The 27,229-nt window shown below is 39.3% G+C and overlaps 2 protein-coding genes across 13 annotated transcripts in view; one reads left to right on the top strand and one right to left on the bottom strand.

Moving 5' to 3' along the window:
- Window positions 1–27,229, bottom strand: part of SIAE (sialic acid acetylesterase) — a 138,784-nt gene that overhangs the window by 62,882 nt on the left and 48,673 nt on the right. For 4 of the 7 annotated variants that reach the window (XM_077112581.1, XM_077112582.1, XM_077112586.1 and 1 more), the window contains 3 exons: window positions 19,738–19,895; window positions 18,599–18,794; window positions 12,636–16,592 (listed from right to left, as the gene is read on the bottom strand). In XM_077112581.1, the coding sequence (XP_076968696.1) occupies window positions 16,341–16,592; window positions 18,599–18,794; window positions 19,738–19,895 (606 nt within the window). In that variant the 3' untranslated portion in view covers window positions 12,636–16,340. Of the gene's footprint in view, window positions 1–12,635; window positions 16,593–18,598; window positions 18,795–19,737; window positions 19,896–27,229 lie in introns of those variants that run through there. The other 3 variants (XM_077112583.1, XM_077112585.1, XM_077112588.1) reach the window with 1 other exon arrangement.
- On the top strand, window positions 1,625–26,860 carry TBRG1 (transforming growth factor beta regulator 1). 6 transcript variants are annotated; one of them, XR_013156496.1, is made up of 10 exons: window positions 1,626–1,980; window positions 3,733–3,803; window positions 5,086–5,318; window positions 5,895–6,031; window positions 6,329–6,475; window positions 9,810–9,907; window positions 10,159–10,269; window positions 10,657–10,799; window positions 20,884–21,060; window positions 26,756–26,860. XR_013156496.1 is itself a non-coding variant. In XM_077112590.1 (9 exons), the coding sequence occupies exons 1-9, from the start codon at window positions 1,831–1,833 to the stop codon at window positions 11,538–11,540; spliced, it is 1,197 nt and encodes a 398-aa protein (XP_076968705.1). In that variant the 5' UTR covers window positions 1,625–1,830; the 3' UTR covers window positions 11,541–11,825. The 6 variants fall into 6 exon arrangements, 4 of the variants coding, with proteins under 4 accessions (XP_076968705.1, XP_076968707.1, XP_076968706.1 ...); XR_013156497.1 differs by lacking the exon at window positions 26,756–26,860 and adding an exon at window positions 22,814–25,956; XM_077112590.1 differs by lacking the exons at window positions 20,884–21,060; window positions 26,756–26,860 and adding an exon at window positions 11,434–11,825 and having other exon boundaries at window positions 1,625–1,980.

Genomic DNA, 27,229 nt, shown 5'->3' with positions numbered 1-27,229 from the left:
GGCTGCTGTGACAAATAGCACACAATGTGTTGGCTTAAAAAAAAGAATGGCTCACAATTTTGGAGGCTATCAGACTTGCTTCCTCCCAGGGTCAGTAGCATTCTGACTGGCTAGCCATCCTTGGGTTCCTTGGCTTTCCTATCATATGTTCAGGTCCTCTCCTTTATCTTCCTTGTTCCATTGACCTTCAGATTCTGGCTCTTCCCATGGCTTTCTCTTCATAGAGCTTCTAGATATAGAATTAAGACCCAACCTAATTCAGTTGGATACACATACCTTTACTAAAAATAGCATCTTCAAAATGTCCTATTTACAAATGGATTCACAACCACAGGAATGTGGGTTAAGATTAAGAACATATTTTTTCTGGGGTACGTAACTCTCAGTCTGCCACAGTGCCAGCCTGTTTTCAAAGGCATGAGTGTGGGTATTCTGTGGGCTGAAACTATCCCTGCCAGTTTCCAAAAGCAAATTTACAATGCTGCTTTGAGTAAATTTGTAACGTACCCTGGTACCTGAGGAGTTGCTCTATTAAAGCTCAGCCAGTTCAGCAAGAGTAGCTTATAATATAGGCAGACATAAAAGGACTTCTCTCTGTAAAATCATTTTGCAAGACCTTGTCACTGTTTTTACAATTTCTAGAAATGAAATGCCCACATTATCAATTCTAAACCTATCTTTTTTTTAAATTCTGATGTAAATTACCTTTAATTTTCTCCTGTAATTCAAGGAACTTGTTTCAAGTGTGCATGGATTTTTTTTATTTCCATTTCAAAATCCATTAAATCTAAATTTTGAATATATAACTAATATTTTGTGTCAGTAGCATAGTTTGCAGTTTGGATCCTCCTTTCACTTCCATTATTCTATTTATATGGCAGAGAGGGCAAGGAGTCTCTTCATTTCTCAGAGAGAAAAAAAAAAGCTGTGAACCTGAAGCTCATTCAACTAGTTACGGGAACTGCTGGAAAAGGAATCCAAGTCTCTACCTTCCTGTCAGGTGCATTTGCTAATGCCATACCCTGAAGAATTATGTCTCCTCCACATCTAGTGGGTTTAGATGGGCCTTGGTTACAAAGTTATAGCTACATAAATATAGCTAGTTACAGAAACACATCAAGTTTCAATAGGCAAACATATACTGTGTGTCTAGTTCATGCTACCATTTGACTAAAATTGCTTGAAAATCAAACATCTTCCCAATTAGATCCTAAACTGAGGAAGGCCTTTTGGCCCACTTGCCTCTGTGGTTCCAACTCCTAGTAAAATCACGCGAGCTTATATAAAGGAAAGAAAGAAGAAAACAGCAGGGTCCGGCGCTTGGATTCAACTTGGTCCTGCAACCCAAGACGGCCTGTTTAAACAAGTGAGAAAAGCACATGCTGAGAAGCAGGAGCCGTGGGAAGCGTGCGGAGGGTTCGTATGGGTAACATTTTCAGCCCACTCCTCAGCTAAGTACCCCTGAGCTACAGAGGACTTCTCCGGCCGCCGTCCCTCCCTGCTCTCCAAATCCCGTCCCCGCCTCCAGCCTCTCTCCTCCTCCCGGCACACGGCTTGGAACAGCAGAACCCAGAGCCCACCCCGGACGCCCCGGAACGGACGCGCAGCTGCGCCCGTACGTAACTTCCGCCCTGGACTCACTTCCGAGACAGGCGCGGAAGTGCCGGGAGGCGCTGGCCCCGCAGTTGGGTCGCGGGCCTTCCGACGTCCTAAAGAGGTAAAAGGCCCGATTCCGCGGGCCCAAGACAGACGAAACCTGCGCTCCCGACGCTCCTCGGCCTAAGAGCCGATGCCGGCCGCCCCCTGGGGCCCCCGTTGCGGGGCCGGATCATGAGCCTGCTGGGCGTCCTCACCTTCTCGCCACGGGCCCAGCTGCCGGCCAGCAAGGCCAGGATGAAAAAGCTCCCGAAGAAGAGTCAGAACGAGAAGTACCGGCTGAAGTACCTGCGGCTGCGGAAAGCGGCCAAAGCCACGGTGTTCGTAAGTCTGACGGTCGCTTAATCTCTCCTCCTCGAGACTCTCATACCTCGCCAGTTCTCCAAACTGTTCCCCTTCCCAGGAATAATGGCAGTATTAATGTGTTGTTACTTTTTGTAGTATAGATTACTACGAGTTAGCCTTGTATCCTTGAACAAATTTCGGAATCTCTGTAATCCTGTTTCCTCATCTTGAAGTGAGAGTTAATAACCTTGCAGAGTTGTGAAAATTAAATGAGAAAAGTAAAGTGCTTTGTACACAGAAGACCTTACCAATAAATTTTAGTCATTGTTATTACAGAAAAACTTGGAAATGCGTTAGATTTTCGAGATTTTTTTTAAATGAGAACATTGAAGCCCAGAGAGATTATTTGTCCATGCATCAAACTCCTGACTCCAATTTAGATATCCTAATTCCTGTTTGTCTGTTACTTGCCACACACTACCTATTTCCCAAGCAACCTGCATACATACAACTGACCCCTTAGCTAAACAGTCCCCTGAGGCTTTCAGTAATCCACGCTCTCTCTACCTCCCCATCCCCAAAACCTCCTTTTGAGTCTCCCAAGCGTTCCTGCCCTTTTTTTATTGTAGAGGTGCTGAGTTTATTAAATGAATGAATACACAAACGAACCAACGAGTTTGTTTACCAGCCACAACTTTGTGTTGAAACCGTGGCTTGCTTCAGAACTTGAAAACAGGGAGTTGAGTCCTCAAGTGCCCTCCACATTGGAATCAACAGCTTACCTCTTCTCACAAATACTTGAACATCTTTCCGCTTTTTTTGAAACGTAAGAAAAGAGTTGGAAATTGGAACATTCATTCCAAAAACATTTACTTAGCACCTGCTGTGTGTACTGAGAGAAGTAAGAAAAGTGGAGTTGAGGACTTGCCATCTTTCTTTTATCCTCTGCATTTCAAAGCTACCTAAAGCTTGGAGCCTGTGTTACTAGGGAGGATGTTGTCATCAAGTCTGTGAAAATGGTATTGTGAAGAAAGGAGATATTGTGTTGAATATTCAAAATTTGAGATCCCCACCCACTATGGAATGTCCAGATTGTGGAACATTCATTTCAAGATTGATGCTTGAGAAATATATTGAATCATCAGTAAAGAAAAATGATACTTAAATACATATGAGTATAAAGTTTAGACATATTACACACTAAATTTAGTTTTGTCCAATCCAGTTTTTCTCCCTTAGGTTCTTACATGGGATGCTTCTGATTTTGTAACCTCCTCTAGAGTCAAGGCACTTTGGAATGGATAATCCTCATATTTATAGTATTGAATTTAATCATCTGTGAATTTAAACTGTATGCCCTTTTCTCTGTGAAAGGCTACCCTAATCAGGATAACCATATGTCTTTGTACAGGACAGTTCTGATTTACACTTATTGTTTTGGCATTAATCATTAATAATACTTCCTTTTCACTCTCAAAGGTTCCTGGGTTTGGATAATGAATTACATAATTACCCTACCCATACTAAAACCTAATTCCACTCTTTAACCTATAGATTTATTCTAGTGTGTCTCACCCAGCAACACCGACTTTTTTTTTTTTTTTTTTACATGAGCAGGCACCGGAAATCGAACCTAGGTCTCCGGCATGGCAAGCGAGAACTCTGCCTGATGAGCCACTGTGGCCTGCCCAACACAGGCTTTTTTAAGTTTGAAATATGGATTTTCTTCCCAGCATAATTCTTTGATCTTTTATTCATTTTATATAATTATGTTCACAATTTTTCTTAAAGGAAAATGCTGCTATTTGTGATGAAATTGCTCGCCTTGAGGAAAAATTTCTTAAAGCAAAAGAAGAAAGAAGGTGAGCTGTCTTCATTTTGTGTTTCAGAGTCACATTTTTGGGGGATTGCTAAGAAGTGCGTAATTTTTCCAGTGATTTTTTTTTCAGTGAGATTTTGTGTATTGCGCAGTCGGTTGACCATTTGATCAAGTTTAGAGAAACTCACCACCTGTCATTTTAGACCCAAGATGAGACAACTTCTCTATTCAGCTTTCTAATAATGCCTTCTTGCCACATCTAATAAATAATCTTATTATAACTCCCCAATTTAAAAAAACAAAAGATAAAAGAAAATGGCACCCACTCTACAAATATTCGTTCAGTAGATACTATTCTGTGCAAATCACAGTGGGCATACATATTTATGTAATTCATGGTATAGGCCCTTTAGAAGCCTAATACCTTCAAATGTCAAGACAGGCAAACTCTCCAGATGCAGGAGAGAGAACCTACAATACTTTTCATTGGCTTCTTGACATATTGTTCTCCTCTGGGGTTTCATTATTCCCAGTTTCCAGTAAGAACCTTATATTTACGTGTAAAGATCTTTCTACTTAATTAAAATATTGATCAGTTTTAATCAAGTAGAAATTGATCATTAGTGGTGGAAAAATACACCACTAATGCAAGATGTTAATAATAGGGGAATCTATGTGGAGAGTGGGAAAAGGGGATATATGGGAATTCTATGCTTTCTGCCTAATTTTTCTGTGAACCTAAAACTGCTTTAAAATAAAGCCTATTAATTAAAAAAAGGATACTATGAAGATCTGCACAACAAATTAAATAACCTAGATAAAAATGGATAAAATCCTAGAAACAGACAAATTTATCTACACTGATGCAAGAAGAAATAAAAGATCTCAATAGGTAGACCAATAACAAGAAAAAATAATGAATTGGTAGTCATAAACCTTCCAAAAGAGAAAAGCTGAGGAACAGTTGATTTTAGTGGTGAATTTTACCAAGCATTCTAGGAAGAATTAATATCAATCCTGCTCAAATGCTTCTCAAAAGTTGAAGAGGTGGTAATACTCTCTAAATCATTCTAAGAGGCCATCACCCTAATACCAAAGCCAGATAAAGATAATTCAGGAAAAAAATTACAAATATCCATAATGAATACAGATGTAAATATCACCAAAATACTCGGCAACTGAATCCAATAACAGATTAAAGTAATTACACCATTATCAAGTGGGTTTTGTTCCAGGTATGCAAGGGTAGTTTAAAAATATGTATATATATATTGAATTGAGATAAAGCAGTTCATACCTCTGCTCCCTTTCCTTCCTGATATCAGGTACTTACTAAGGAAGCTCCTCCAGCTTCAGGCTCTAACTGAAGGGGAAGCACAGGCTGCAGTTCCTTCCCACAGCTCCAGTTTGCCCCTGACTTATGGTGTGGCCAGCTCGGCAGGAACTGTACAGGGTGCTGGGCCCATTTCTGGACCCAGCACTGGGGCTGAGGAACCATTTGGGAAGAAATCCAAGAAGGAGAAAAAAGAAAAAGGCAAAGAGAACAACAAACTGGAAGGTACCTTGGGGAGAAGATGTCCCTTACTCCAGTGACTCAACTAATGATAAAGACCTGGTCCTAACTGGTAGCTACACATGCCGTGAATGTACTTAAATTCTCATCTGGTCCTTAAGTAGCCCTAATAGCCCTTAAGAAGTTAGTGTATTAAAGCCACTTTGGGTGGAGAAGTTCCAGTTATACCTGCTTAAATACAAAGGGAGCAAGCTGAGCTCTCCCTGTCCCCTCAACTCTCTGGGTTGCATTTAGGCTTAGTCTTTCCTAGAGGCAGGGAAATGGGCGAGGTGATCTTTTGAAGAGACTGCTGACTTGGGAAATTTCTGATCTTACAAATGAAAAAAGAAACGTTGATAACTCTAAGGCTTGTAGCTGCTAAGTGCTAATATTAAAATTGGTTACTGCCAGATGGGTGGGGGCTGGGTTAAAAAGATATTCAGGGCTTTGGGAGAAAAGTCCCATGTACCCATTCAATGAGTATATAGAGCCAGAATTGGCTTAGCATTCATGTGCAAATTTTCCCCTTCCCCTCAGCATTGGGAGGGGCCTAAGGTAGGTGACCCCAGATTTGCGTTTCAGTTCTGAAGAAAACATCCAAGAAAAAGAAAATGGAGGGAGGTGCTCGCAAGCTGGTTCAGCCCATTGCCCTGGATCCCTCAGGACGGCCTGTGTTCCCCATCGGACTGGGGGGTCTAACAGTATATAGCCTAGGGGAGGTGAGTGAGACCAGCGATATAGGGAGAGGAGAATCAGATGTATGGGAATGGGGTTGAGCCTTCCCTCCCTGTTCCCATTAATAGCAGCCCTTTGCTGATCCAGACCAACCCAGAAAATCTCCATTCCCTAGGAAACCAGGTCAGTTTTGTCTGCTATACAGCCTGTATTCTCTCTCTTCTCTGTGTGATTTGAGTCGCTCTTTGCAGTCCCAAGCTGGTTCTAAAGGCTACCAGAGTGAACTGGACTTCCAAGTCCTCCAGTGACCTCAATCCCAGGTTGGGGAATCTTTTTTATAGATCATCACCGACCGGCCTGGCTTCCATGATGAGAGTGCCATCTACCCTGTGGGCTACTGCAGTACTAGGACGTATGCCAGCATGAAGTGCCCAGACCAGAAGTGTCTGTACACCTGTCAGATCAAGGATGGTGGTGTGCAGCCTCAGGTACCCACTCTAATAGTAACTTCTTTTTTTTTTTTTTCCTTTCTTTTGAGAATCTCCTCTGTGCCAGACACTTCATGTCTATTACCTGTTCTGACATCTTACAAGATAGATACTATATAACCACCATTTGGGTAACCTCAAGATTGACCCTAAGTGATTGGTCCTAAGTCGCACCTCTACTAATAAGTGGTTGAGCTGGGATGTAAATCTATATCTCTCTGATTCCCAAACTGGTGTCCTTTTCCCTTGAACCATGCTGCCTCCACTGTCAGAGGTGTGACTGATTGGATCTGCATATTTGTGAAGTGCAGGGCCAGATGTAGGGAAGATTAGCTTGCTGTTAAACATTTCAGGTTAAACCAAAATGGAGATAGCAAAGAAACCGCTTATTTGTTTTTGGCTAGGATTCAGGACTCCCACATACTCTTAAGGATGTGGGAGTCCTGAATCCTAGTTTTATTAAATACCTTTATCCATCCTCTGTGCTGAGTCGAGGCAGTTCACTTTCCCCAACCATCACCCCTGATTATTGGACAAAAACAGACCATTTTCGGAGTTCCAAGCTTGGATAGAAGGAGATATAGGGACAAGGTAATCATGAGCCTTTGAGCAGAAGCTGGGAGAATCCTGAGCTTCCCTTTCAACTAACTCATTTGGATAATGTCGCCTCACTCCTCTATTGATTATGACACTGTCTGAGGCATCTGAGAGTTCAAATGACCTTACTTGTACAGCAGTCCTCTGTAGAAAGTGCTCAAGCAGAAAGACTCGATATTATAGCAATATATAATATATTTATAATGTGTAAATATTATACATTGTAAGTATCATACAAGTACATTATACAATTATACAAATGTATAATTCAGTGCAAATATAACCAAAATCTTAACAGAATTTTAATAGAAACTGTCATGCTGATTCTTAATTTCATCTGAAAGAGAAAATGCTAAAATATTTTTGAAAAAGTATTTATGGGGATTTTAGCTTTCTTTTTTTTAAACTCATTAACCCATCTGGGATATTTGTTAGGTACATTGTGACCTAGGGCTCCATCTGGCATTAATTTTTTTCCCACTAACATCAATATACTGAATACATACTCTTTCATCAATAATGACAAATGTACTACACCAATACTGTGGGTCAGTAATTGGGGGCATAAGGGAGATGGGAGGATTTGGGTTTTCTTTTCTATTTTTATTTCTTTTCTGGAATAATGAAAATGTTCTAAATTTGATCATGGGATATATGCACAACTATGTGGTGACACTGTAAGCCAGTAATTGTATACTTTAGATGGTTTGTATGCTGTGTGACTATATCTCAATAAAATTGCATTTAAAAAAAAGATTCAGATTAAATGGGCATTTCACAGAAACAGTACATCAGGCTGATAAGAATAGACCTCACTAGTAATTAGGAAAATGCAAATAAAGCAAAAATCTTATTTTGTTCATAGGTCAAAATCAGAAAGACTGATAATATCTGGTTTGACCAGAGTGTAGGAAAACAAGTATACATTGTTAAGAATGAAAATTGGAAAAAAAAAATATATACAAAAATATATAAGAAAAAAAAAACAACTATAGCTCAGATGCAGCTTCATTCAGTGTTTTAACATAATTACATTAAAATTAGGTAGTATTGTGCTGTCCATTTTTTTTTCTTATATATTTTTGTATTTTTTATTTTTATTTTTATTTTTCTCTATATTATCATTTTATTTCTTTTTCTGTTGTCTTGCTATTTCTTTTTCTGAATCGATGCATATGTACTAAGAAATGATGATCATACATCTATGTGATGATATTAAGAATTACTGATTGCATATGTAGAATGGAATGATTTCTAAATGTTGTGTTAGTTAATTTTTTTTAATTAATAAAAAAAAAAGAATGAAAATTGGTTAAATCTTTTTGAGAGTAACTTGACAATATCTACCAAGTTTTAATATATGTATGCTTTTACCCAGAATACTTCCAAGTACTGTAGTATATTCTAGAGAAATATGCAAATGTGAACAAAGTAATTAACAAAGTACAATGTGGTATTGTTTGCAGTAATAAGAAATTAGATATAGCCTAAATTGGAAAATGGTTAAATAAATTAAATGTAATATTCCACACGATGGAATATTATACAGCAGTTAAAAGAATGAGGTAGATTTATTCGTACTAATATGGGAAGATCTCCAAAACCAAAGCATGAAGTTTTGACCTTTCTAGTGTTTCTTTACTCAAATAGGATAGATTGCACACAATACAAAAATAATTGGACTGGCCAGACCAATACTAAATGGTAGAGCAATCCTAGAATATTTGAAGATAAATGCTCAAGGTTTTCTCATTAATTAGCTGTGAAATAAGTATAAACCATCAGTATCTTAAACTCACAATGTATGTCATTGGTTGAATAACAAAACTGTCATTAACTAAAACTACTACTGAGATAGTTTACTATTACTATTTTTTTTACATGAGCAGACACCACGAAGCGAACCTGGGTCTCCGATGAGCCACCCTGGCCCACCCAAGATAGTATATTTTTGACAAAATTGGCAGATCTCTAAAATTTGACACAGTAAAAATGAATCAAGTGAAATAACCACAAAAGGAAACTTTAAAGTAAACTATTTAGTAAAATTTGTTTGGGATTTTTAAAAACTAATCAGTAATGCACGTTATTATTGTAGAAAATATACAACAAATAAATTTTATTCAGAACAATTGGAATAAAGCAAAGCACTAAACAATTTGAAACTGGCTGAACTTTATAGAATAATGGGCAAGAAATTTAATTGGCCAGTTAGAACTTGTTATGGAAATATTTTCTAAATGAAACTCCCTTAGTATTAGCATAATTTTGATGTAACAGTTTCATTTTATAAACGCTGTCAAGGTTTTTTGCTGTGCAAAAATTAAAATAAAATGAGATGGAGGTTTGCCATTCAAAATGTCCTATACTCCTTTGGGTTTTATGAAGTAAACCTAAGATTATATGCAGAGTGATCTCATTTGTTTTTAAAATACTAGTTGTATTTGTACATATTGATGTAAGTGAATAGAAAAGGATCTGGAAGGTTACATGACAGATTAACGCTGCTCTCTTGAGAGCAGTCAGCCAGAAAATATGGGATTAAAATAGTTTAAAGGACTTTGGCTTTTTACCTGGATTTGTTTTTAACAGAACAGTAAGAAATTGTTTTAACTCACCTCCTAGTATGATACATATCAGCTTGAAGTCCCATAGTGAAGAACTATGTATAGAAATAGTGTGACTTTCTCTTCTTCCTCCTTGCAGATTGATCTCATTGCTCCTTTTTTTTCCCCAGTTTGAAATTGTTCCTGAAGATGACCCCCAGAATGCCATCATCAGCTCTTCTGCAGATGCTTGTCATGCAGAACTGCTCAAGACCATTAGTGCTACCATGTAAGTTGACAGCTTGAAGACAGGCTAAAGGGATCACTTATTGTACAGTGAGCCCTTTTCTTATGTTTTTAACGAGCAGACGTCCCTTTTTCTCGTGACATTATAAGAAACTTGTCAACACCTATTTTTAATCTTCAAGCATCTTAGCAGCTGGTCTCCAGAATATCCTAGTCAAGAAAATTTTTCCTGTGTATTCATGTCTTCTTATCACCACCTAAACTCTCAACTAAAATTCTCCCTCTCCTATTTAGAGGGAAACTAATGCCTAACCTGCTTCCATCTGGAGCTGACTTTTTTGGGTTTTCTCATCCAACCATCCACAACCTGATCCAGAGTTGTCCAGGAGCTCGAAAGTGTGTCAAGTAAGTATGGCCAAATCTGTTCCCTTAAGAGAAGTTCAGTGATCAGTTGGTCAGGGACCTAAACCAAGAGTTATTTCTTTGTTCATTCATACATTTACTGAGCACAACCAGTGTGCCTTGAGAGTAGTCCCCTTAGCCCTCTGGACAGGTGAGCAGGTGCAAACCAAGTCCTAAATTATCACCATTTTCTGTGTGTAACATGGCAACAAGAAGTTTGGGAAATCCTGCAGTGTTACTAAAGATATCAGCCTGTTTTTTTTGTTTTGTTTTCAGTTTGTTAGTTGATCTGTTCTTTAGGTTATATATGAGTACGAGATAAAGAAAAATTACCTGATCCTTTTGTGGCTAGCAAACAGCTCTTGAAAATGATTCGCTTTGACCCTGCAGTTACCAGTGGGTGAAGTTTGATGTATGCAGACCTGGAGATGGACAGCTCCCCCAGGGACTTCCAGAGAATGATGCAGCTATGAGCTTTGAGGCCTTTCAGAGACAGAACCTTGATGAAGATCAGAATGATCCCATTCTGCCAGGTATCTTTTAACATTACCTTTTTAGTTTAGAAAGTGACCATTTTTACCCTACCCTTCCTTCTTCACTCTTAGCTGAGGACACCAAATGTCTGAGCAGCATGTGATAGAAGTTTTCACTTTTCTAGCCATAGAGAGTCCTGAGTTAGAAGGATCTGCTGCCCTGCCTCGTTTCCCAGTACTATCCCAGAAGTCACAGGGATGCCTGAATCCTAGCAAGGCAGGGATCTCTAACCTAAGTTAAGTCAGAGCCAAATGCCAAGTTAAGTTGGCCGTGCACGGACTAATATTTCAAGTGAAGGAATGCGGTCAGGTCTTGAGCTTAGTCCTGCCTAGATTCCATGGCGCACACAACCCATCTCACCCCTCAGTGGGTGGAGTGACCAGGGCTTCAGGCATTGGGGTCAAATACGAGGAGCTGTGGGCTAGAAATATGAAAATGTAATTTAAATTCTCACTCTTTGCCTAATATACTGTATAATCCTAGGCAAGCCACCTTTTCAGCCATATTTTTCTTATTGTAAAAGTAATTATCTGTCCTGTCTTACCAAACGGGTAAAATTGGGCTGACAGATGCAGTGGTATTGAGACTGAAATGGCGTATCTCTGTCTGATCAAAACATGTATCTCTCCTGAGATTCCCAGGCTGCAGTGGAACTTAAAGGTTTTTCCCTCCAGGATCCTTGGACCTCCCAGAGCTTCAGCCTGCAGCCTTTGTGTCTTCTTACCAGCCCCTGTTCCTGACACACGAACCCTTGGTAGATACTCACCTGCAGCACTTGAAATCTCCATCACAGTGCAGCCCAACTCAGTCTTTAGACTAAACAAGAAGGGATCAGATACCATATAGTTTTCATTGTGATGAGTTTTTTTTTTTTTTTTTAACTTAAACTATATGGAAGAAGGCAGCAATTCAGGAGTGAAGAAAATATTAAATTAACACATTCTATCATGGAGATTCCTATGGTGACAGTTTTCCCCGGGAAAAACTTCAGCTCATTTATTTTTAGTAATAAATTTCTCTTGACAGTTCTGCTTATTTTCATCTTATTGTACTCAGGATATAAACTTTTTAGCTTAGCTCTGCCTGAGGTAGAGTAAACTTAACCCCTTCATAAAACAGAGTGAGAAATGTCTGCTGACTCATGAGGGAGATGTCAGGATTCTGACAGCTTTCTACCCTTGACTCTGATCAGGCTGCTGCTTTATTTTCATATTGATATCATGAAAATCAAATCCTCTGCTTTATATCCAAGCTGGAAAATCTAGTCCAAGGTGTTTTGTTTTCCTTTGCTTATCACATCCTTCAAGGTGGTCAGAGTCAGTTTCTACAGTCTCCTCTAACCCTTTCTCATCCCCTCTGAGGCTCCTTATTGGAAAATGTACTTTTGTGCTCAATACACAGTGAAACCATGTGGTAACACAAGCTCGGAAATAACATGATTAGGGATTGGTTCCATTTTTCATAACAAGCTCACCCCATCATTTCATTAACCTTGCAACAACAAGGCCCACATTCTATGCAACTGAATTTTTTGAACCCTACTTACAGCATTAAGTTGGAGATTAAGTTTGTATACCTTTTACAATACAAAATATAATCTAAAAAAAATTGGATAATACAAAGTCAGGGATGGGAAGGGGATTACTCAGAGCTGTTGGCATTTTAATGTTTGTCTTTTTGTCTTTTCTCCACATTACTTGCTTGAACATATTTTCACTTACACAGCAATGATATATCCTGCTTTCATCCATGTAACAAATATATTACATTCTGTTTAGAGTCTTTGTAAAACACTTAAGAGAGGTTCCTTTTGGGAAGACCAAATTTTTTAAATAAAATAGCATGCTATTTAATTTTCTAGGTTTCCTAGAACAATGCTTTTCCAACTATTCAACTCATTAGTAGGTCATAAACTTAGGTTAGAAACTCAAGGCATATATCTTTAAAAGAATTAGAACATATTGGAGTGCATCACATGTAGCAAAGATACTGTTTCAGGAAACTGCTTTCAGCTTTAGTGGGTGTATTTATTTATACAAATATCACATGTATATAGAGGTGTAGGGATGCATGGAATAATGTAACTTCATTATGGATCTTTTTTTAAAATGCTCTTGTAGATTTAAAATAAGATATTTTTTCATTCTAGATCGTTGAGGATTTTAAAATTTGACAACATCCAATATTAATAAGAAAGAGAGTGGCTGTACTATGGAAATATAAAATTGTTTAAGCCTTTGGAAGGATAGCTACCAAAGATAACATGTTTATAATTTAATCTGTTATTCCACAGCAAGGGCCCTAATTAAATAGTTAAGACACGTGGTGTGATGGTACCTATAATGGTCATCACAGCACTGATTTAACAGGAAATAAACCTATATGTCCATTAATAGGGAATTGGTTGATAAAGTATGGAGCTTCCACAGACTGGAACACTAAATATATTCCATTTATAAGGAAAATTATTTTGCTATAATAAGTAAAACAGATTACAAAATGATATACTAGATAGTATGTAAGAGTATATTATGCAAACATCAATGTTCACCAAGATATTGTTTCTCTCCCATGACAAGCTTTGGAATGATATTTTACTTGATTTTTACTCTTCTTCAGTGCCCAAATTTTATACAATGATTTTTAATTCAACCAGGGAAAAAAGTCATTTTCATTTGAGAAAATATACAATTCCTACAGAACATTTTAAATTATTCAACTATTAAAAAAAATTAACTTTTACTTGACTTTTCTGTTATGTACCTACTACATAAACCAAATTTTTAACACCATGCCCTAGGCTGGAGGTGAAGGGAACCTGGCTTAGAGTGTCTGGCTACCTCTAGCTGCATCCACTTTTGACCAACCTATGAGTATATGTGTATGGGAAGGCGGAGCAGGGGTGGGAGTGGACAGGTAAGTTTCCCCTTTTCTAGGAGCCTCTAACAGTTATTAGGCTGGAGGTTCCCATGAGTCCAGATGCATAGGAGGTCAAAATATGGGCATTAGGAGTTAACTGTACATTAAGAAGTCCTCAGAGGACCCGAAGTTGTTTGTGGACTCCACAGATTTACAGGGTTTTTTGTTTGTTTTGTTTTTTCCTTTGCTAAATTTTTTACTGACATTAAATTCATATAACAAAATTGACCATGTTAACCATTTTAAAGGGTACAATTCACTGCCTTCTAGTACAATCACAATGTTGTGCAACCTTCACCACTATTTAGTTCCAGAATATATTCATCACCCCAGAAGGAAACTCTGTACTTGTTTAACAGTTACTCCCCATTTTCCACTCTCTTCATCCCCTAGAAACCACCAGTCTACTTTCTGTCTCTATGAATTTGCCTATTCTGGATATTTCTTATAGATAGAATCATATAATATGTGGTCTTTGTGTCTAGCATCTTCAGTTTAATAAAATGTTTTCAAGATTCATCTATGGTTTAGCAGTACTCTATTCCTTTTTATGACTGAATGGTACTCTGTTGGGTGGATATACCACATTTCGTTTCTCCACTCATCAGTTGATGGACTTTTTTTTTACATTTTTTTATTATGAAATATATATACAAAAAAGCAATAAATTTGAAAGTACATTGTAACAAGTAGTTATAGAATAGATTTCAAAGTTTGATAATGGGATACATTCCCACAGTTTTGAATTTTTCCTTCTAGATGCTCCAAGACACTAGAGACTAAAGGAAATACCAATATAATGATTCAGTAGTCATACTCATTTGTTAAATCCTAATTTCTGTATAATAACTCCTCCTCCCAATCTTTAGGGATATTTGTGCTATGCCATTCTCACTTTTTCATGTTAGAAAGGGGTGCCTACAATATGGGATAGGGGGATGAAACTGGTTGATGTTTTTGGAGAAGCTGGACCCTCTGGGTCTCAGGACTTATCTGGTCTAGGAACCATCTGGAGTTTGTAGGTTTCTGGAAAGTAATCTTGGTGTGTGAAACTTTTTGTAGTATCTCAGATAGAGCCCTAGATGTTCTTTAAGTTAACAGGAATGGGGTTGGTTGGGGTTGGCAAACTGGCAGTTAGCAGTATCTAGCTGAAGCTTGCATAAGAGTAGCCTCTCAACTCTATTTGAACTCTCTCAGCCACTCATACCTTATTTGTTACAATTCTTTTCCCCCTTTTGGTCAGAAAGTTGTCCATCCCAAGGTGCCAGAGCCAGGCTCAACACTGGGAGTCATGTCCCATGTTGCCAGGGAGACTTTCACTTCTGGATGTCATGTCCCACGATAAGGGAGAGGGATTCACAGGTTTTTTAACTAAATAAAATCTTGGTACTGACAAACCTGTTCCTGCTGTTTGGAGCACAAGGACCCCTTAGACAGATGTGGAAAAAGAGATGCATAGTGGTGTCATTCTCATTAAGGGGATGAAAGCTACCCATAGATAACATTCTTCCTCCTTTCTTATTTTTTCAAAGGAAGAACTTTACAAGCCCATCCCTAACCAATTTTCATTAAATAGAAATATGTATATATAAATGATTATAATTTCCAATTTCTAATACACAACATAATTATTAAGTGCTATTAGCTGTTTTTATCAATCAGTGAACAAGCATGAGTCTTAATTGTACATACAGAAGCCCTCCTTCACATTTGTCTCATCTGCATTATTTTCTCTAAATGCTTAGGTAATTTTATATTCAGCCTCATTTTTTTTCTTCCATCTAGATTATGATCTTAATAGTTAAACCTCTTCCCTTTGACATACCTGAGATTTATACTTTAACAACCTACCTGCTTCCAGTTGTCTCTACTCTCCCATTTCTCTAGGCCTGAGGTCTCCCATGCCTCCTACTCCTGGCAGCCTACCTACCTTCACTGGACTACTTCCACCTCACTTTTCTCTTCCTTCCCAAGGCAGTCCTTAGCATCCTTCAGTCTGCTTACACATGGTTCTAGTTGGTTGGTTGGTTTTAAATATTCACATTATCCTTTTTTAAATTGAAGGAATAGGTTGTTTGGGACTCAGAGAAGACATAAATAGGACTGACTTAGGTTATCTAAATGACCATTGTGCAGTAATAAAATTTCACGGAAGAAAGATTTCAGTTCCACATAAGGAAAAACTTAGGAAGTTTAGAATGTAAACTTCATACAGAGAGTCAATAACCACTTGTCAGAGATTTTGTTAAGAATACAAACACCACCAGATGGACTTTAAAATCTTCCAAACCTGAGGTTCCAGAATTCTCAATGAAAGGTGGCAAAGGTATGAGATTTCCCAAAATAGGAGAGAAGTAGAAGATATCAAGGTCCGATTTGTTTATAGTTCAAAATTACTCCAACATAAACCATTGGAGCAAGAGACACAAAGCTAGCGTTTCAGATGCCTACGAGTCCTGGCTCAGCTCAGAATAAGAATTGGCCTTATGCTGCCTCTGACTAGAGCTGTTCAATGAGGCTCTTATGTTAATTTTCTTTAAAAGCAACAGTGGTCATCATTTAAACTCCTAAATGCACAAATCTAAAGGACCACACATCTAGGATCTGATCATACTGCAAGATCATTTGGCAACCTTGCTGTGATGTCCAGGAACCTGGTTTGTAATGAAAGCAATGAAGGGAGGAGCTGGCAGGGCACTGCTAGGGTGGTAGAGGGGACACAGTTTGTATCCACAGGGCCATGTGATCCAGGCATAACGGAGGGCCACCAGAGTGCCACGACAAGGATTTATATCCAGGGCCAGGGTGTGGGTGGAAAAGGTGTCCATGGGAGCTGGGAGCCACTTGCATTGATGGCCACTGCAACAGGAGATCTAAGCAGAGAGTCAGAGAATAGGAACAGTCAGGTCAAGCTGAAGGGTATCCAAGAGACTGGGCTGCTCTTTCAGAGAAACTAGAAGGAGGGAAGAAACCACTCTTACCTAGCCATGGAACCATGTCCTAGTGTCCAGAACAAACCTGAGTCCAGGCTGGGTCTGGTCAGCACAGCCACAGTTGATAATGAATGGTAATGTCATTAAACAAGTAACTGCAAGCAATCAAACTTACGGAGAAAGGCAAGCATAATTATAAAGCAGTTACAGGAGGCTCCCCCAAACATTCTTCCCATGATCTCTCCAGCCAAATGGCAAAGCAGGCAAGAATTTGAGTGGGTGAAGCTAAGTGCAGCAGCTGCTGCTGCTACTCTGGCATTCCCAAAGGAGTTAAGGAAGGAAGAAGGAGCATAAGCAAACTTTGGGTAAGTCAGAAAGCAACCCTGCAGACAAATTAGCCAGCACTCAAAGACTAACTTCCACTGAGCCCAAATAGGAGTCTTGAGGTTCAGGTGATGGGCAGACTGCCAGCAACTGACCAAGGACTCTGCATGCAGAGACCTCTTGGGAGTTGGAATTCAGTTCACACCAAGCAACAAAAGAAAGTGTGCAGGTTTGAAAGGATTTATGTACCATAGAAAAGCCATGTTTTAATTCTAATCCCTTCTTGTGGAGGGAGGTAGCCATTTTTTTAAATCCCTATTCAATACTGTAGGCTGGAAATTTGATTAAATTATGTCCAAGGAGATGTGACTCACCCAATTGTGGGTATTAACTTTTGATTAGAGGGAAATGTGAATCCACCCATTCCAAGTGGGTCTTGATTACTGGAATCCTTTAAAAGAGGAAACATTTTGAGGAGAGCCATGAGAGAATGATGAGAGCCACAAGAACCACCAGAGCCCATGCAGCCAGAAACCTTCGGAGATGCAGAAGGAAAACACCCCAGGGGGAGCTTCATGAATTAATAAGCCAAGAGAGAAAGCTAGCAGATGTCGCCGTGTTCGCCATGTGCCTTTCCAGTTGAAAGAGCAATCCTGAACATCATCAGCCTTCTTGAACCAAGGTATCTTTCCCTGGATGCCTTATGTTGGACATGTCTATAGCCTTGCTTTAGTTGGAACATTTTCACAGCCTTATGTTTCTGGTATATCACATTCCAGCAGCTAGCAAACTAGCACAGAAGCTAAGTGGGATAAGTGCTGACTCTGCATCAAAGGCATATGGAAGGTGCAGTTAGGATTCCAGAGATGCAACAGCCCTACTGGTAATTAAAATTTGTTCATAATATTCTGTCATCTCCTCCAAAGCCCTCTTGTTACCCTCAAGCCTAATGGCCTCATGATACCCAAAGCCATTCAGTCCATCTAGAAATGCCTCCGTTCTCCCTCAACCCCAATTCTAGAAGACTCCTAAATAGCCTCTTTAATCAATAGCCCAGTCCCACAAAGAAACAGTCCTTGCTAGATATTAGAAAAACATAGTCCAATTACATTAATTCATATTAAGTTACAGACTACCAAGATTAAGCCTCTCAAAAGGAGACAGTAAACCCAAAAGAATATCAGAATTTAGGATGGTATGACAATAAAACCGCCAAGGATGAGGGACATATTCTGGAACAAGGATCCTTTCAAAAGGTAACCTACACATAAAGCTGTAAGCCCTTCTCTGAGCAGAGATGGTTCCTCTGGGAGGGAAAATGCAAGAGAAATATTATTTTAATATTTTCTATTTAATAATTAAAATATCTACATATATAATATTTAATTATTTTATATTTAATATGAGGAGATTATTTAATAGCCATTTTCCCTTCCTTGATGGTCCTATCCAAATTACCACTGAGCTAATGAATTAACTAGCTTATTCAGGCCACTGAGCCCAGCCCTCCATCAAACAAGATCTGAATCATAATAACATTGCAGTGAAATAAATAGGCCTCAGTTTGGAGGAAATCCTGACTCCCAACAAAGGGTGAACCCCTGTTTTTCTGCTATTCTCACCTCAAATATCTTGTTGTCCAGCCTCAGCACCTGGATTTTCTGGTAATATGTAAGGTTGAGCAGCCCCTTGCCAGACAAGACTTCTATCTTCTCAGGCAGTGGTCCTTGAAAGATCAAATCCTTCTCACCATAAGCTACAGCACGGGCCCCCAAGTGTAGCCTGTAGGCCACAGTCTGTTTATCTCGAGGGTGGATGCTACAGGATGAAGAACAAGTAAAGAGCTTTGGGTTTGAGCCAATTGATAACATTTCATTTTTTAAAAAAAAAGGAACTTACATAAGAGCAAACTTAAAGAAGGTGAGAAGAGTTGACTGGCCAGTGATCAGTGGCTTAAGAGAAATGGCAAATGGTAACCACAGTTGGGGTTCTAAGCAGTCTGTGGGTTGGAAACCTTGAAATAACAGATGACTTGGATAGGAGGGAAGGAGTGACAAAAGGAGGAAGAAAATAGGCATTGGCACTCACCTAGGAGAACTAACTCATTAGACTAGTCCAACCACTGAAAGTCATGAATCAGCTATTCATTATTTGGTCCCCTCCTGGTTTTATTCATTCATTCAATAAATATTATCAAGCTCCTACTATAATCCAGATCTGTGTGTTGTATTCTATTTCACATTTGAAATCCTTCTTATCCCACAGCTTGTGTATGATTCATCAGAATATTCATAAATATTTCATTGCTCCTTCTGAGTACATGGTAGAATTCTATTTCCTACTCTTCCTGAAGCTAAGCATGGCCATGTGCCTTGTTCTGGGCAAGGGAATGTGAGTAGATGTGACTTGTGTCGCTTCTTAATGGAAACATTTAATTGCCAGTGTGAGACTTTAAGGTGACCATGGAAGCAAAGATCAACTTGAAGCCTCTGTAACTGAGTCTACAAATGACGACAATGAACAAAAGTTCTCTGTTGACCTTCTTTGGACAGGCAATGTGAGCAAGAAATAAACTTTTTTACATCAAACCACTGAGATGTTGAGGGTTTCTTTGTTACTACAGCACATCCCAGCATAAACAACAGTTATATGCCAATTCTTAGACCACCTACTCTCTGCCTCCTCACAAACGAACATCAACATGAGGGACTAAAAATAAGGAACATACGTTGTTCAGGCAAAGCCCAAGAAACGACCATACCTTTTAAAAGGTGAGTTCTTATCACCAAGATCCATAGCTACAGCCATGAAGGTATTGGGCATCCTTAGGTTGGGGACATAGCCAAAGTCTGCTGTTTGGTGCCAACGGATTTGGGGAAATCCATCCTGTGAAGTGGTCTTAGACAAATCTGATGATAACTAGAAAGTAAAGACATTGATTTTTATTAGATCGGAATCCTAAACTGGAGTCTTTTTCATTGACAAAGCCTTTTCCCCACTCCTGCTTCACTCATTGCTTCAGATGTTCTTTCAACAAATATTTACTGGGCTACTCTGTTGTGTCACAATCTATCCAAAGATCCCTCTCATCCCACATGCCCTTTTAAAATGCCCTTTTTTGCACCTCCCATCAAGAGGTAGAGTCTGTTTCTCCTGCCATTAATCTGAGCTAGCCCGGTTATTTGCTCAGACTAAGAGACTATTAGAGAAGTCATCTTATGCAGCATCTGAGCTTAAGAGGCCTTATTCTCTTAAACCCTATGCTGCCCACATAAAGAAATCCAGCTACCCTGCTGGAAAGACTATGTGAAGAGCGAAGCCTTGGAAATTGAAACATCATGAGGAGATAGAGACTCTACTAATCCAGCAATCCCAGCTGAAGAGCCACTCATGTGAGTGAGGCCATTTTAGATCCTCACATTCAAATTGCAGCCACATGAACAAGCCCAGCCAATGTCACACAGAGCAGACTTGAGCCATCCCAGTTGCATCCTCCTTGGCCAATCCATAGAGTCATGGATGGAAAAAAAAAAAAAAAGACTGATATTTTAAGCCATTAAGTACTAAGTTATTGGGTAGTTTGTTTCACAGCAATAACTAACTGATACAGCTATACACAACATAGGCCCAGGCACTGCAGAGAAGCAGAGAAGAGCATCCCCTTGAGCATGTAGCAAATTGCATCAAAGACCTCCATTCTTCACCCCTCCCTATCACACCCTCTTTCCTTGTTGTGGCTCTGCAGTTCCTCCCATTAAGAGGAAGAGTACATTCCCTCACCTCTTGAATCTGAGCTTAGCATGTGATTGACCACTAGAATGAGGCAGAAATGACAGTGTCAGTTCCTAACTCAGGCCTCAAGAGCTCTCACATGATTCTACTTGCTCTTTTGCCCTTCTATAACCAGGAAAAGGACTTGCCTAGCCCAGCCCACTAGTCTCTGGAGAAGGATGAGAGCTGTGGAATGGAGCTGCCTCATCTAATCCACTCCAGCCAGGCTCAGCCTGGAGCAGAACCCCCAGCTGACCCAAAGAGATATGAAAAAGCTCCGTGGAGAAGTGCCAACCCCCAGCTACTCAAACAAGTGAGCTACAAATACTAATAAAGTCACTGAGTTTTAAGGTCATTTGTTACATAGCCATAGGTAATGATAAAGTATTTTATAGTTTAGTTGGAAGGCCTGACCTGCACGTAAGAAATGGTAATGAATAGCAGTATAAAATAAAATGGATTAAATGATAAATTGATGTCACAGGCATTAAGTGCTATATACTTACAAGAAATAAAGATTATTATTGGAAAACATGACCTCAAAGTGTGTAAAAGGTCATTTGGATGAGAAAAGAAAATATAAGAAGTCACTACAGGTAGGACTACTCATATCTCACAGGCTAAGAACTCATAAGGTACAAAGACAGGAAAGAGAAAGGCAGGAAGCTCTGAGAGCATAACCTAGCTGGAGGGGAAAGACAAGGTTGGAAAGAGTGAGGCAAGTGTTTGGATAGAATTTGTACCTTATTCTTTAAGCTGTACAGGGAGCTATTTTAGAGGTGGTAGTAGCACAACACTAGGAATATACTAAATACCACTGAACTAAAATAGCTAACTTAATGTTAACTGCATTTCCTCTTTATAATTAATTAATTAATTAATTAATTAATTAGGGAGACCCTGCAGCTATAGGATTAAAGGATTATTAAAGAAGACCGGTCTAGTGGTCAAACAAATGTATATGGAGAGGAAAAGGACTGAAAGCAGAGATATTGATAAGACACTACTTTAGTACTCTAGGCATTAAAACCAGAAAGGTCTAACCTAGAAGAATAATAGTGGGAAGGGGGTTGTAAAAATAAGACAATCTGAAAGACAAACTGACAGAACCAGGCAACCAACTGGACATGGAGCACTAGAGTTAAGGATGGTATCTGTCACTCAGTCTGACATCAGAATGATCTGCTTGAAATCTAGGGCATCTTCCAAGTAGCACCAGAATAATGAGAGAATAATATTGCTCCATAAAAAGGCCATGTAAGGATCAACAGCTCAGGTAATGTCAGCCAGCTCATTTAGTCATTCATTCAATTCATTAACATCTACTGAGCACCTACTCTTTGCCAGGCACCAGTATTGCATTCTTACATTCTGGTGGGGAGAAATGAACTATAAACAACATCGATAAGTAAATTACATAGTAAACGCACCAGAGGAAATATAGCAAGGAAGAGGGGTAGGGAGTATCAGGGTTGAGCAAAGACTAGAAGGAGGTAGGAGAGGAAGCCATGGAGATAGATGGGTGTGAGAGGCAGAATTCTATGATGCACGTGGAACCACTCTTTCTTCCTAACTTACTTCACTGATGTTCACATCACCCTGTTCTTCCATTTAGACAGCATCTTATTCTCAACCCTCCTTCCAGCCAAGGAGAGGCATCAAACGCTTATCTCTTTTACAAACCATGATCTAATGCCATAATAAGTCAAACCACAACGTGGGAAAGTCTTGAGATAGCAACCACATTGCCTTTTTTTTTTTTTTTTTTTTTAAGGAAAGACAGAGAGAAGGAAGGAAGGATAGAAGGAAGGAAGGAAGGAAGAAAGGGAAACATTTTTAAACATTTTCTTGTTTTATTGTATTCTGTTTCTCCGTTTTTGTTACATGGGCTGGGGCCGGGAATCGAACCGAGGTCCTCCGGCATAGCAGGCAAGCACTTTGCCCGCTGAGCCACCGCGGCCCGCCCCCACATTGCCTTTTGACCCCATTTCAAAATTTCAGATCTCATCACGTGCTGGCTGGTAAGTAGACTTTTCTACCCTATCTTATTCCTCATAATAACCTAGGAAATACCTGGAGAGCATCCCTACAAATGTGACCAAAGGAAGCCTCCTAGAGAGGAAGTTCTCTGTTTCCTGAGCTATTCCAGAAAAAAAATTAGAAAACCATCAGGACAACACCACGGAAAGCTGCAACCTTAGCAGAAAGGAGCCTTGGATATGGCCTGGAACTAAGGGGACATTTCCAACCCTCTCATTTAAAAAAATAGTAGCAAATCAGTTTTAACATATGAAATGATAAAAAGCGAAGCCTGAAGTGTCACAGTAGAATCTTATGAAAACTAGAAAATGGGAATAAAATGATTCTCCCACACAATACGCAGAAGACTGGGAGTGGAACCATGTTCATTAGTCAATGCCATGATGGCAATAAGCACAACAAAACTACCAGCAGGAGTCTGTGGTAAGGACAGGACTGCTTGAAGCCCCACAAGGAGAAATGCTAGTAACAGCACTCAAGCCAAGGTGGTTGTCTCAAATGGCAGTTTTTCCCTGCTGCAATTCTTCACGTGATTTTATTGCATGCGCTATTGCATATTGGCCACAAGGGGGAGCAGCGTACTCCATTGCAAGTTAAATTCCTGTGTCCTTCTCCTGATTGTGAGGCACTGCTTTTTCTCACCCTGATTAGTAGAGGTACTGAAGCTAATGAAGACATGTGCCAACCAAAGGATATAAAAGTGGCCACATTCAGAGGATTTTACAAACAACGTGCTGCAGTATGCAGTCTGCTCCACTGTACCTACAAACCCCTTTGAGAAAGCATCCTCCAAAACTCAAGGTCCTAGTCTTCTGCTCTGCTTTCTCTCCCATGCTTCAGATCACCTCCCAATCTAAAACTCTTTTTTAATATTTTTATTGACAAATCTTCACACACATACAGTCCATACATGGTGTACAATCAATGGCCCAGAATATCATCACATAGTTTTATATTCATCACCATGATCATTTTTTAGAACATTTCCATCACCCCAGAAAAAGAAAGAAAAAGAAAAAACTTATACATTCTGTGCTGGTTTGAAAGGAAGTATGGACACTAGAAAAGCCATGTTTTAATCAAAATCCTATTTCATAAAGGCAGAATAATCCCTATTCAGTACTGTATGTATTTAGATCATCTCCCTGGAGATGTAACCAAATCAAGAGTGGTTGTTAAACTGGATTAAGTGATGACATGTCTCCACCCATTTGGGTGGGTTTTGATTAGTTTCTGAAGTCCTATAAAAGAGGAAACATTTCGGAGAAAGAGAGATTCAGAGAGAGCAGAGTCCACCAGCCAGCGACCTTTGGAGATGAAGAAGGAAAATGTCTCCCACGGAGCTACATGAAACAAGAAGCCAGGAGAAGAAGCTAGCAGATGATGCTGTGTCTGCCATGTGCCCTTCCAGATGAAAGAGGAACCCTGACCATGTTCACCATGTGCCTTTCCAGATAAGAAACTGTGACTGTGTTCACCATGTGCCTTCTCACTTGAGAGAGAAACCCGGAAATTCATCGGCCTTCTTGAACCAAGGTATCTTTCCCTGGATGCCTTTGAGTGGACATTTCTATAGACTTGTTGTAATTGGAACATTTTCTCGGACTTAGAACTGTAAACTAGCATCTGATTAAATTTCCCTTTTTAAAAGCCATTCCATTTCTGGTGTATTGCATTCCAGCAGCTCGCAAACTAGAACACATAATATATCCCACACCCCTCCCTCTACTGACCACTAGTATTTCCGTCTACCCAATTTATTTAACCCCTATTATTTATCTTTTAATCCATATTGTTTTACTCATCTGTCCATACCCTGGATAAAAATGAGCATCAAGCACAAGGTTTTCACAATCACACATTCATATTGTAAAAGTTATGCACTGGTTTGAAGGGATGTATGTCCCCTGGAAAAGCCATGTTTTAATCTAAATCCTATTTTGTAAAGGCAGGCTAATCCCTATTAATACTGTATATTTGAAACTGTAATCGGATCATCTCCCTGGAGATGTGATTTAATCAAGAATGGTTGTTGGGATGGATTAGGTGATGACATTTCTCCACCCATTTGGGTGGATCTTGATAAGTTTCTGGTATCCTATAAAAGAGGAAACACTTTGGAGAATGAAAGAGATTCGGAGAGAGCAGAGAATGCTGCAGCACCACAAAGCAGAGAGTCCACAGCTAGTGACCTTTGGAGATGAAGGAAAAAGCCTCCTGGGGAGTTTCATGAAACAGGAGGCCAGGAGAGAAGGCTAGCAAATGACGCTGTGTTTGCCATGTGCCCTTTCAGCTGCTGAGAGAGGAGCCCTGACTGTGTTCGCCATGTGCCTTCTCACTTAAAAAGAAACCCTGAACTTTATCAGCCTTCTCGAACCAAGGTATCCTTCCCTGAATGCCTTAGAGTGGACATTTCTATAGACTTGTTTTAATTGGGACATTTTCTCAACCTTAGAACTGTAAACTAGCAACTTATTACATTCCCCTTTTTAAAAGCCATTCTGTTTCTGGTATATTGCATTCCAGCAGCTAGCAAACTAGAACATGTTATATCTTTATACAATCATCTTCAAGAATCAAGGCTACTGGAACACATCTCAACAGTTTCAGGTACTTCTTTCTAGCCACTCCAATACACCTTAAACTAAAAAGGGATATCTATATAATGCATAAGAATAACCTCCAGGATAACAACCTCTTAACTCTGAAATCTCTTCGCCACTGAAACTTTATTTTGTCTCATTTCTCTCTTCCCCCTTTTGGTCAAGAAGGCTTTTTCAATCCCTTGATGCTGGGTCCCAGCTCATCCTGGGATTTCTGTCCCACACTGCCAGGGGTGTTACCCCCTGGGAAGCATGTCCCACATAGGAGGGAGGGCAGTGAGTTCACCTGTCAAGTTGGCTTAGAGAGAAAAGCCACATCTGAGCAACAGAAGACCAACCTGTAACTCCTGGTTATATTTGTCAAACCCCAGTTTCTCTACTGAGCTCAGGTCCTTGTCTCCAACTGTGTGCTAATTATTTCAACTATCTCAAACTCAACATGTCTATAAAGCTAATTCATTTTTCCTTCTAGGCCAACTGGCCCTCCAGATTTTCTAATTTCTCAATAATAATAATAAGCACTAACATCATCCAGGACTTATCATATATACTAGGCTTTTATGGATTAACTTGTTTAATACTTAAAGTAACAAAAAGACAATATTTTATTCAAAATCACATAGTGGAAGAGTATCAGAGCTGGATTTGAATCTAGGCAGGTAAGCTCCAGATCCCAGGCTCTGAATCATTATGATGTCACATTTGCTACTTCTCTCTTAAGATAGGATTTATATTTATATTCCCAGTTGCCCAATACCAATGTATTTTTGTTGTAATGCTAAAGCACATAGACTATGTGACTTCTTCTAAACTGTAAGGCATAGAGTGTCAAGACCAGGTCTCTGATTCATGCTCTATTTCTAGTGCCTCATGAAATTCATGACAGATAATAAACATTAATACTTATTTTTTTGTTTGAACTGGTTGAAGTCACATTCAAATGACCATGTACATAAGCTAAGAGAAGAGAAATATTTGTCAAATATTGGACCTCAAAGGTCCAAATGTCATTGTCACCATGAGTAATATAGAACTGGTGGCAGGAGTTGCTATTTTGAAAATAATGAGCAGAATAATCTTGTTTCAAAGTCAAAATACACATAGAAAAGAAGAAAGAAAATGATCATAAATAAATTTTATGTGGAAAGGTCTATAAAAATCCTTATCCAAAAAAAAAGAGTTTGGTGAAGTAGGAAGAGACAGAAGAAATGAGAGGAGGGTGAGAATAATGTTCTTGTAGGATTATACAGAAGCAGAAGTCTGGAACTATGTATGTCTAGTTCAACTATTAAAGCCTATTCCAATATGTTGTGATATAGGCCTTGTTATAATTACACCTTACTCATTTAATTCTTTGTGTTTCAGAGAAGCCAGAACTACCACCCTGCTAAAAAAAATCGAGATCTTAGGGAGGTCACATGAACAGGTGAGAGAAGGCAAATGTCAACTTGTCAAATATATTTATTCCTTCTATGCAAAGCTGAGAGTAGAATCTGAGTAATTACCTTAATTAAAAGTATGGTTTTTCTGTGATGTTCTTCATTCATGTGCTAAGCCATTATTTAATGAGTGCCAACCAGCTTGGTACTGGGGATACAAATGAGATCCAGGGAAATACAGTCAGGTATGCAACCTCTATGCAAGTAAGAAGACAGAGGGTGCAAAAGAAGTACATGTCATGGTAAGGCAGGCATTGAAGCCAAACTCTGGGTGGTTACAGAAGGCTTCCCAACTGATCTCCAAGCTGAAGACCAAAAGTTATCTAGTGATGATGGAGTAAGATACTTTAGGGTTCTGTACCCCTGCCAACTCCCCTCCCTGACTATGAAGCTTTGAATA

This window comes from Tamandua tetradactyla, chromosome 8 (genome assembly GCF_023851605.1).
Source record: "Tamandua tetradactyla isolate mTamTet1 chromosome 8, mTamTet1.pri, whole genome shotgun sequence".
In the NCBI taxonomy this organism is placed as follows: domain Eukaryota; kingdom Metazoa; phylum Chordata; class Mammalia; order Pilosa; family Myrmecophagidae; genus Tamandua; species Tamandua tetradactyla.
The sequence above is the reverse complement of the archived record's forward strand: the minus strand, read 5'-3'. Positions and strand labels throughout refer to the sequence as shown.

Coding starts and splice junctions, on each gene's coding strand:
- TBRG1 (XM_077112589.1), top strand. CDS start 1,831: ATGAGCCTGCTGGGCGTCCTCACCTTCTCGCCACGGGCCCAGCTGCCG. Junction 5,319..5,894: donor AGAGAACAACAAACTGGAAG/GTACCTTGGGGA, acceptor TTTGCGTTTCAG/TTCTGAAGAAAACATCCAAG. Junction 6,032..6,328: donor CAGTATATAGCCTAGGGGAG/GTGAGTGAGACC, acceptor TCTTTTTTATAG/ATCATCACCGACCGGCCTGG.